At 48.8% G+C, this 10266-nt stretch overlaps 2 protein-coding genes and 1 pseudogene across 4 annotated transcripts in view; 1 reads left to right on the forward strand and 2 right to left on the reverse strand.

Annotated features, from left to right (window-relative positions):
* The window catches only part of LOC101906171 (liprin-alpha-1-like), a 40738-nt gene extending 37617 nt beyond the window's left edge, over positions 1 to 3121 (forward strand). For both annotated transcript variants that reach the window (XM_059880488.1, XM_059880492.1), the window contains exon 15: positions 511 to 3121. In XM_059880488.1, coding sequence (XP_059736471.1) covers positions 511 to 515 — 5 coding nt within the window. In that variant the 3' untranslated portion in view covers positions 516 to 3121. The remainder of the gene's footprint in view (positions 1 to 510) is intronic.
* LOC112443721 (S-antigen protein-like) lies at positions 2 to 5012 on the reverse strand. Of its 2 annotated transcripts, XR_003032133.2 has the most exons (3): positions 2158 to 5012; positions 1731 to 1797; positions 2 to 1019 (listed from the first exon to the last, which is right to left on the reverse strand). XR_003032133.2 is itself a non-coding variant. In XM_024983865.2 (2 exons), the coding sequence occupies exon 1, from the start codon at positions 2999 to 3001 to the stop codon at positions 2300 to 2302; it is 702 nt and encodes a 233-aa protein (XP_024839633.1). In that variant the 5' UTR covers positions 3002 to 5012; the 3' UTR covers positions 2 to 1019; positions 1731 to 2299. The 2 variants fall into 2 exon arrangements, 1 of the variants encoding a protein (XP_024839633.1); XM_024983865.2 differs by having other exon boundaries at positions 1731 to 5012.
* A 1576-nt stretch (positions 5013 to 6588) lies between these two features.
* LOC112443882 (uncharacterized) lies at positions 6589 to 6707 on the reverse strand (annotated as a pseudogene).
* Positions 6708 to 10266: the final 3559 nt, after the last annotated feature.

A 10266-nucleotide genomic window follows, 5' to 3' on the forward strand; every position in this document is an offset into this window, starting at 1 on the left:
CGCATCTCTTGCTGGCTTTTTTAATGTGCCGCTGAAAAAGTAAAAATTACATTTGCTACTTATACAATCCAGAATGGCTATGTCATCACAATCTAAAAATGTACGCCTAGGTCCATTCTTTAAACATGTTTACAATCATGTAAAAAGATGATTTCCATAAAAATAAGGCCTTTGTCAGAGCTACACTACCCTGTCTGTCTGGGAAGTGGCACCTTCACTGTCCAGCTCGATGGCTCTGCAGCGGGTGCAGGGCATCGCGATTGGTCCCCAAAGAGTCTCACCGGAGAGGAGGGATCCGGGTCCACAGAGACTGGGTTACAGGAGAGATTTTCAGTCTTCTTCTAGGCATCCTTTCAGCCCAAATTTCATTAGAAGCTCACATTTAACACCCAGTACTTTTAAATCACTTCACGCTGTGGACAAAAAGCATTTCTTGCTAGAAAAAGTACAGTTTAGGCCAGTCGTTAACATCCAACAACAATTGGTTGAAATTAAGTTTGCTTATTTCAGAGTGATTGTTGGAGAGCTTGGTTACATTCTGGAAGGATAATAAAGCACACCGTGTCATGATGATTTTACAATCGCAGGAAAACCCCTTCTCTCATGGTTTAACATTGAAAAATTAAACAAGAATAATTACAATAAATGCATCATTTACAAAAGCCCTGTGTTTGTTCATAGGATTTATACAGACAAGCACTACAGTACATTCATTTGAAAGACTGAAATCAGGTATCAGAACATGAAATTGATCTGAAAGGATATTCATAGCCTGAATATACAAGAAAAAGGAAGGAATTATATAAATGAAGTCATAAGTTTACATAAATATCAGAAACATTAAATTCTAAAATATTTTCTCTATGGTATTCATGAATTTTTCACTAATTAAAAACCCTGTAATATCTTCGGGTCCATGTAACAAGTATTAACAGAGTAAAGATTCCATCGAGTTCAAAATGTAGTCTTTGTTGTATACTGGATGCTGTATAAACATCTGGAGAATTCGTGCAGGTAAACTGGAAACACACACACAGAAAAGTCAGTCCTGGGTTGGCAGCTGGTGCCCCAGCCCCTGCCCCTCCTGACACCCCCACCCCCCACCCCATTTGGGGCTTCAGCTGCTTTGAGAATTCAGAGAAACATGGAGGGCCAAGCAGATCAAGGAGAGAACTCTGTGGCTGACTTTATTCTGACATATAGCTAAAAGCTGCTGGTAAAAAAACCTCAAAAGCCCAATCCAGCTTTCTAGCTGAGATGTGAACAGGACAGAGCAGACAGCCTCCTGCCCTCAGAGTTGCTCGAGCAGGGCTGGGCCCCAGGGCCAGACCCACCAGAGGCCCACCCAGAGCAGCACCTGCAAGGGAGGGTGGCCCCTTAGCAGCAGCCGAGCCCCAGATGCCGGTGCACCTCCGTGTGAAACGCTGGCCTCCGTACGGAGAGGCCCAGGGCAGGGCAGCCTCGTGAACCCTGACGCTCTGGGCCCTGTTCCCTCCGAGAACGTGCACGCAGGGCGTGGCCGGCAGCACTGCCGCTGTGGGAGGGATACCCATGCGTCCCTATGCGAGGGGCCTTGGCCATGCTCTGACCACTCCGGCGGCAGTGGGGCGCCAAGGTCACGTTCTCTGCTGTGAGGGTTCTCCCAGGCTAACCTCCAGAGACCCACTGACCCTCCACTCCCTGGGGCGTGGGCTCCGTGCCCCCGCAGGACCAGGCCGGCCTGTACTCACCCCGAAGCACATCAGGAGCAAGTCCTGACTGTAGCAGAATCCAGCCCCTGCATTCCCGCCACGCTGCCTGGTCCCATGAGCGCGGGAGGAAGGGTGCAAACACAGAGTGCGGTTAGTCGTGCAACGTCACATGGGGCACGAGGACACACAACGCACACCCGCAGCAGTGCCCACTCCTACTGAGGGTCTGGGGAAACTTCTAGAGGGTGGATGAGCCAGAGAGAGCGAGCCTGGGGGCTGCCACGTGGGGGTCCCTGCCACCCGGGGTGGGGGAGGGCGGTCAATGGCACATTTGATGACGTAAACGCGGTCATGGGGACAGATACTCCACGTCGGCAGCTGCCAGTCTCTCCTTAGACCTACGGATTCACAGAGCTCCACATTCACAGATTCCACACAGTCTATTGTTATTCAATTTTACACTTACCTCATTCCCTCAGCTGCCAGCTTTACGAGAAAGAGGTAGGAGATGACAAGACCACCATCAAATGTGAGCCCTCGAGATCAGATGAGATCAGGCGCGTTCAGGGTGGTATGGCCGTAGAAGGAGGCGGCTGCCGCCGGGCGCCCTAAGAGCCCTGCGCTGTGCCTCCCTTTCGCTCTGACCTGCCGGTCGGGCCAGCAGGCCGCACCTCACCATGGGGGCGCGCGCTGTACTTGAGCCGAACGACCCGCGACCAGACTCCGCCGGCCAATGCCGCCACGCCCCCGAACACTGCCACCCCGCGGCCAGCAAACGCCTGGCCAGGTTCGGCAGCCCGGAGGGCTTCCGGGACCCCCAGCGGCATGCCAGGCGTGCGTGCGCACGGGGCCTGGGGGGTGGGCTGAGGGGCGCGGAGGTCTTGGCGCCCTCCACCCCGGGCCTCTCCAGGCCCGGCCGCGCTCGGCGAGCCGGGCCTCCCTCGATCCCGTTCGCTGCCCAGGGCCACGCGGCCCGGAGGTGTCTGGCTTTCGGCCCTGCCGCCGCCCGACCCCCGCGGCCCTCGGGCCTCTGAGCCTCCTGTGGGCCTAGGCGCAGCCCAGCCAGGGCCCTGAGCGCCCATCCTGCCCGACACCTGCCCGGTGCCCAAACCCACCGGGAGCCACGGAGGCGCGGTCCACCCGAGCGCCTCAGCCCCGCCCCTTCGCCCTACTGAGGCCCCCACCTTTCCCCCACGCCGCCGGACAAGCACACAACCTTCCTGCGAGAGCAGACGAGCGACAGGCAGGCACACGGACAGACACACAGACAGTCGACAGCCCGCCGTCGCAACCTCATCAGCCAGAGCCATAGCACCTGTGAGAGGCCGGGGCCAGAGGAACGGACGGGCCGCCGGGTGTCAGGAGAGACAGAGGCAGAAAGAGATGAAAGTTCAGAGATAGACTCCAGGACTGTGAGAGGGAGATACAGATAGACAGACAGACAGACGCGTGCGCGTGCGCGCACACACACACACACACACACACGGAGGCAGAGACAGAGGGAGACACAGAGCGAGCGACAGAGAGACAGCAAACAGGAGACAGGGGAGAGAGGATGGCATCGGATCTGAGACAGACACACTGGCACAGCCCGTGACGCACCTCAGAGGAAGGCCACGCGGAAGAAGCAGCTTCCCCAAGGGAGGGGGCGTCAGCTTTGGGCCGGGCCCGGCTGGACGCGGTGCCCTGGGGCTGGCGGTCACCCGTGGGGACCCCAAGACTTCCTTGAAGCCGAGGTCTCAAAGGTCCCCTTTGGCCTGGCTACCTAAGGCGAGACCCAGCCCCCACCCCCAGGCCAGAGGGTGAGTGTGTGAGAGTGTGTGTGAGTGTGTCGGTGGGTGAGGGTGAGGTCGGGTCGACTTGGGGCCGGGTGGATACCCAGAGTGGAGGGGGGAGGGTGTGGAGGCCGGGGGTTGGGAAGCTTGCGTGTCCTCTTGCTGTCTCTCTCTCCCTCTTTCTCCGTCTCCCTTACCTGTGGTTTCTAGCTCTTGACCTGTCTCGGCGGCAGGGTGTGTGTGTGTGTGTGTGTGTGTGTGTGTGTGTACCTCCAAACCCAAAGCAACTTTCTATGGAGACATAGTGAAGGGTAAATGCATTCTTACTCATCTGATATATCCTAAAACACTGGACATGTCTGGACTCAAACTTTCAGGGCCGCCTTCCTGCCACCTCTGGCAAGCATTGATGGTGCAACTGTAATCCTCTAAAGGACCAAAAGTCCTGTACAAGTCCAGACATCTGCTCTGTACAGTCTCTTCCTACAGTACAGAAAAGTATAGAACAGAATGACACATTCTTTGTTAATTGTACAGATGAATCAGCTGCTATCTGCTGCCTAGTCAACATGGTCAACATGAGGGAGTCAAGCAAGAGTTCCAAATCTCTTGAATGTGGTCCTTGGAAATACTTCTGTTCTTAGTTGCTCAGTTGTGCCCAACTTTTATGCTACCCATGGACTGTGGCCAGTCAGGCTCCTCTGTCCGTGGCATTTCCCAGTCAAGAATACTGGAGTGGTTTGCCATTTCTTTCTCCAGGGGATCTTCCCGACCCAGGGATCAAACCTGAGTCTCCTGCAGGTGGATGCCTTCCCATCTGAGCCACAATACAACTAATTGCCTAGTCAAAATACAAAGAAAAGAGCTAGTGTTCTACTAAGTGGAAAGATGATTTAAGAAACGGAAGCTTTCCTTTGTTGGTATATTTGAATCTTTATTTAGTTTTATTTTATTTTTACGATTAAGGCTACTTGAACAAGGCAATGGAGAAACCCCAGAGTTGAAAAGCAATTGACTTTTTAAAAGAAACATGTGGCAGGTGAAACTTTCTTCATTTTTTAGAGTTGGTTCAATGCAAAATCTTTATTCAACAAATATGACTCTTGTGAACTTTATTTCAAATCTCCACGATGAATCACTAAGGCATCAAGGAAGAAAGGAGTAGAGGTGGAGAAAAAAAGAGCAACCTTTCCCCTTGGCTCCATCTCAACCAGCTGCTTAGTTCCTTCATCTCATGGACTACGATCTGGGATAATCTTGTTTGTCTGATTTTTGTTTGGGGACCGTTTCTAGTCACAGGGCTAGAAACAGTGGAGGGGGTAAGCCCTTCTTTCCATTCCACATCAGACCCAGTGGGCAGTCCAGGCCCTGCCCACTGCATTGAGTCTGTAGCAACAGAATCACCAGTGATGCTGGTTAACAATGCATATTGCTGGAATCCACTCCATTCGCTACTGACTCTTTGAGGTGGTGGTCTGGAACCTATACCTGGAAACTTTCTTGATGATTCCAAATCACACCAAAGTCTGAGGACTATGGAAGATCTTCACATTTCTGGAAGAGCCGCACACCTCCAGAAGGAACCACAAGACTTGCCTGAAATGGTAAAGGTATAAGTATTGGACTGAAAGTTGGAAGGTCTCCACCTTTGCTATGTAAGTAAAATGATCTTTCTTTGAAATGAAAATGGATAATACTAAAAGTTCACATTGTTCTAGAGCATTAATTAAAAAAAAACCCTGAATTATAGAAATCTGATGTATGAGTTCCTGGAAAGCAAGAACCTATATTTATTGATATGTCTTCATGCCTTAGATCGTGCCTTGAATATAGTGTGCACATCAACAGAAGAAAGAAAAGAACTGAATCGACAAAGATACAAAGAGATCCAAAGTGCTGAGCCAAGTGAAAAGTTGAGGCTTCGCAGAACTTTTCTGTCTTTCACACACTGAATAAATATTGAGCACCTACTATGAGCTAGTAGGCATGCAATATGTTTCTGGAAATAGAATGCTGAGAGAAGAAGAAACACAGTTCCTTCTTTCACTGAGACTAATCTAATGATAAATAACAGGCAGATACTTTGAGAACTTCTATAGGGGCCTCTTCCCTCACCAAAAACTGGGTGTCAGAGAAGGCTTTTCAGACTAATAATTGAGTTGAGATCCATAGGTTGAACCAACGTCAACCAGGGTTGAGATGCAGGAAGAATTTCAGGCAGGTAAAATAGCATCTTGGAAGGCTACGTGACAAGGGAACCTTAGTACATTCAAGAAATGAAAAATGCCCTATGGGATGGAACCAAAAGAGTGCAGAGGGCATTCCAGTGAAAAGAAATCAGAGAAGAAAGTGGGGACCAAGCAATGAAGGGATTTGGTCATATCTTCACTATGATGGGAAAATACAAGAGCAGTTGGAGCAGGGAGGTGATAGAATTGCATCTGCATTTTAAAAAGGTCATCTTGCTCCACATCACTCATGATTGGACAGACTCAACTCCAAACTACAACGAGGTTCCACTTCACATTAGTCAGAATGGTCCTCATGGAAAAGTCTGTAGATAACAAATGCTGGAGAGGATGTGGAGAAAAGGGAACTCGCCTCCACCGTTAGTAGGAATGTGAGTTGGTAGAGCCACTATGGAAAAGAGTATGGAGGTTCCTGAAGGAACTAAAACTAGAAGTACCATATGATTCAGCAGTCCCACTCCCAGGCATATATCCACCAAAAGTATAACTGAACAAGATACATGCACCGTCTGTGCACATATATCTGTGTGTGCGCGCGCGGGTGCGCGCGAGCTCGGGCGTTCGCCTGCGAGGATGGGGGGTGGGCGGTGGGGCTGGGGGTAGGGCTGGGGCTGGGGCTGGGGCTGGGGCTGGAGCTGGTGCAGCCCCCCGGGATTGCCTGAGGCACGCCAAGGGAGCCCCAGACGGAGACCCGCGGGACGGTCGTCTGGTTTCCTGGAAGCCAAATGCGGAGGGGCTCGCGGGCCGCGCGGAGGCAACCCAGGTCTGCAGCGGGAGTCGGTGCCCTGGCCACCCACCCCCAGGAGGGGCTGGGGCTGCGGGAGCCCAAGAGTTGGGACGTGGGGCGGGGGCTAAAGGAGAGGGAAGGCAAAGAGCCTACAGCACCCGGTATGCCCAGGCGGTCTCCCACCCAAGTACTAACCAGGCCCGACCCTGCTTAGCTTCCGAGATCTGACGAGATAGGGCGCGTTCAGGGTGCTATGGCCTTAGACGGAGGCTGCTGCCGCCCGGCGCCCTAAGAGCCCTGCGCTGCACCTCCCTTTCGCTCTGACCTGCCGGTCAGCCATTCCGTCTACAAGTAATTTTACTCCCTCCCCTTTCTCTCCCTGCTTTCTGAGAGTCTCTCTCCTTCCATACTTGATGGTGTAATGAATGGATGCCTTAGATCATTTTCCCTCAACATTTTTTTCTCTTTATTTTTACATTGATTTCTATGAATTCATCTTCAAGTTTATGGATTATTTCTGCTAGCATCTCAAATGTGCTGTTGAACCTATCAATTTTTCATTTCAATTATTTTAGTTTTCAAATCCAGAATTTATGTTAGTTTCCTTTAAAAAAAAATAATTTGTAGCTCTTCATTGAGTCTCTCTGTTTGTTGACTTCGTATCATACTGTCATCTAATTCTTCAAACATGGTTCCATTATTTCATTTTGTAGTTATCATTATTTTGATATTTTATCTTTTGACCTTCATACTGAATTTATAAGTGATATACTTATATGAGTTATCAGTGGTATGTTATACAAATGCTTTACTCACCACCATTACAACATTAGAGTTTTCTGAGTTTAACTGTATACTTACCTGTCCCAGCAGGTTGATAAAGAGTCCAAGCCTAAAGCCCCTTTAAGGAGGAGGCAAGCTTGCTTTCTTTTTCACATTCTTTTGCCTAAGACAAGTAGGCATTGTAGGGAGCAGTATCTCAGGTTCAAGGACATTCCTCTTTTTGAGCTTTGGATGTATGTTATAGGAAAGGGTCTGGGCAAAACGCTCACATCCTTGAGATGTTTTTTGTCTATTCTCAGAGGCTAGTTGAGAAGTATATATGGCCCCACTTAAATTAGTGAGCCCCTTCTGATGTCTGTGTCAGAAGCTTTTTCTGTCACCTTCACTTTAAATAAAATATACACAAAGCTCTGAGTGACTGAGACTGTCTTTGGCCCCAGAGTAATATCTTCTTCTTAGACACCATGAATCCAGTGGCATCGGTCACCGTTGACTGCTAGGTTATCATCTTGGGGGCTTGTCCAAGATCTTCAAGACAAGGTAAGAACACTCAGAGTTGAGATTCTTTTGCTCTTTTACTGTGGTCTCTACTTTACTACGGAGAAGGCAATGGCACCCCACTCCAGTACTCTTGCCTGGAAAATCCCATGGGCGGAGGAGCCTGGTAGGCTGCAGTGCATGGGGTCGCTAAGAGTTGGACACGACTGAGTGACTTCACTTTCCCTTTTCACTTTCCTGCATTGGAGAAGGAAAGGGCAATCCACTACAGTACTCTTGCTTGGAGAATCCCAGGGGCGGGGGAGCCTGGTGGGCTGCCAACTCTGGGGTCTCACAGAGTCGGACACGACTGAAGCAACTTAGCAGCAGCAGCAGCTACTTTACTAAATCAGAAGCATGTGGACTGAATTTCTTTTCCCCAGTCAGCTTTTCCTGGTCCCTCTGACCATTTCATATCTGCTTGGGGAATTAAAGTTATTAACCTTGTGTGCCAGATTGTAGACTTTCAAGGGACTTGCAATCCATGCTGTTATTGTGCTTTTCTAGCAAGGCCCCCACTCCAAGTTTTACAGGACACTGCAGACAGGAGCACTTTAGGGAGCTAGCTGGAGCTCTAGCTCCAGGGACATCTCTCAGACTGGAAATCACCATCCTGACCCCACAGACACACAGGCAAGTTCTTGTCATGGCTATGCCTCTGGACTATATGGATTGAGGCATTGCTGGTGAGCATGAGATTCCTGAGGACACAGATTGGGACACCCCAGATTTGGGCAGATTGAAAGTGCATTGGGCTTCTTCCCTTAGTAACGCTAGCTCTTAGCAGAGCAGACGAAGCCCTCCAGTGGCTCTTGTCTCAACTCCTTAGGTATTCTTTTTGTACAGTCTGATGGACAGGAATAAAAAGGATGATGTTGGCACTCCATGAATATGAAGGATTAGTTTTTCCTCGCAGGCGGGCCCTCCATCGCCTCCTTTGTTATTAAATAGACTCGTGTGGCCACTCTCAGGAGGATGTCTTGGGTTTTCTGTTCATCCCTTTATGACTTGCCACTTATACTGTTATGAGGAATGTGCGCAGGTACACAGAAGTTGGGTGCTTCCCCTAGTGGTCTTGGCTCGGCAAGCATCCGGAAAACTACTCTGTTCCACCCCAGGTGGTGCCGGAATAAAAGGGAAATCAAACCAAGGTTTTAATGGTGAGGACCTGGACATCAATCTGGGATGCCATCAGGTCTAACCCTGGTGCATCTCCACCATGCCTGGGTGGTAGAACGAGGGGGGTTGGGAGTAGGACACCTTCACCTGTAAGAGACAGGTTAGCTCTGGCCAGGGAAGGAAGCTTAGGTGGAAAATCAGTCTCCAACCCCGTCTAGAGCAGGGGCAGACACCTCTGGTAGAAAAAAGCCATGGCACTGGGCACTGCTTTTTTCTCTCTTACAGATGGGGCCTAACAGTCCAGAACCACCCCCCTTGAATAATATCTTGAAAAACTGGGATAATTTTGATCCTCAAGGCCTAAAAATCCCTTATATATGGGGTTTCTTTGCTTTAAGAGAAGACCTCACCTGCCCAGAGAGAGAATCCCTGCTGGGACATCTTATCGATCAGTCTACCCCTGTCATCAGAGCCAATTTGAGCACTCTCTGGTTTAAAGTTTAGCTATGAAGCTATGACTACATGAAGGAGAAATGACATTTTGAACCCTGAATGGCCATGTGTATTCTTTAGACTCCGGAGAAAACTAGGTAAAATGGAATCTTTTTGAAATTGCAAAACTGGTTCTTTTTGCACATGTAATTACTAAAAGTTTGACTTGTGAAAATACTCTTTTGGGGAGCTCTGATCCTGCCTGAGAAACAGAAACATGCCTGGGGAAAAACCTGAGTTAACTCTTATCATGTCCTTGAGATACACAGCCCACTCTATCTGGGACTCCAGCCATGAGCTGGAACTCAAGCCAAGAAAATAAAAGGGACAAAGAGACATTTTAAATTTCAGGTGGAAAACTGTGAGGTTTCTGTCTGTCCAGATTTGTGTGTGTCTCGGTGTATGTCTCCATCCTTGGAAAAAATTGCTAAAGGCTAAGTGGTTCAATGAGCTCTAATTAATTGGCCTAAAGAGAAGTCAGTGCTTACAAATCAAACAATTCTAAATTCAAGAAAATTAAAGTAAATGAATTTGAGGCTTGTGTGATCTGGGAAATAATCATTACTGAATTGATACATGATATTGATGTTTGTTTATTGATCTAATTAACAGAGGCATTGTGAAGATACTTTTATAAATGATATAACTTTGGGTGATTTATCCTTACCAATCTACAGAATGATGATGTAAAGTACAAGTCATGGTTTCTGAAGAAAAGTAAGATGTGTGTTTTTAATAAAAAGTAATAAGGAATGGAATTACATTCTATTAAGGAAAAGCAAAGTAAGTCTAAACGTACAGGTGGCTGTCCTCTAAATGGACAAATGAAGTGATGAATACAGAAAGTGTAAACAGGTGTGTTGCAAGTGAAAGAAGAGTTTTGTGCATGCTAC

Source organism: Bos taurus, chromosome 23 (genome assembly GCF_002263795.3).
Source record: "Bos taurus isolate L1 Dominette 01449 registration number 42190680 breed Hereford chromosome 23, ARS-UCD2.0, whole genome shotgun sequence".
Classification (NCBI taxonomy): Eukaryota; Metazoa; Chordata; class Mammalia; order Artiodactyla; family Bovidae; genus Bos; species Bos taurus.

What these genes read in the sequence shown, in the direction of transcription:
- LOC112443721 (XM_024983865.2), bottom strand. Translation starts at nt 3,001, where the DNA reads ATGGCTCTGGCTGATGAGGTTGCGACGGCGGGCTGTCGACTGTCTGTG.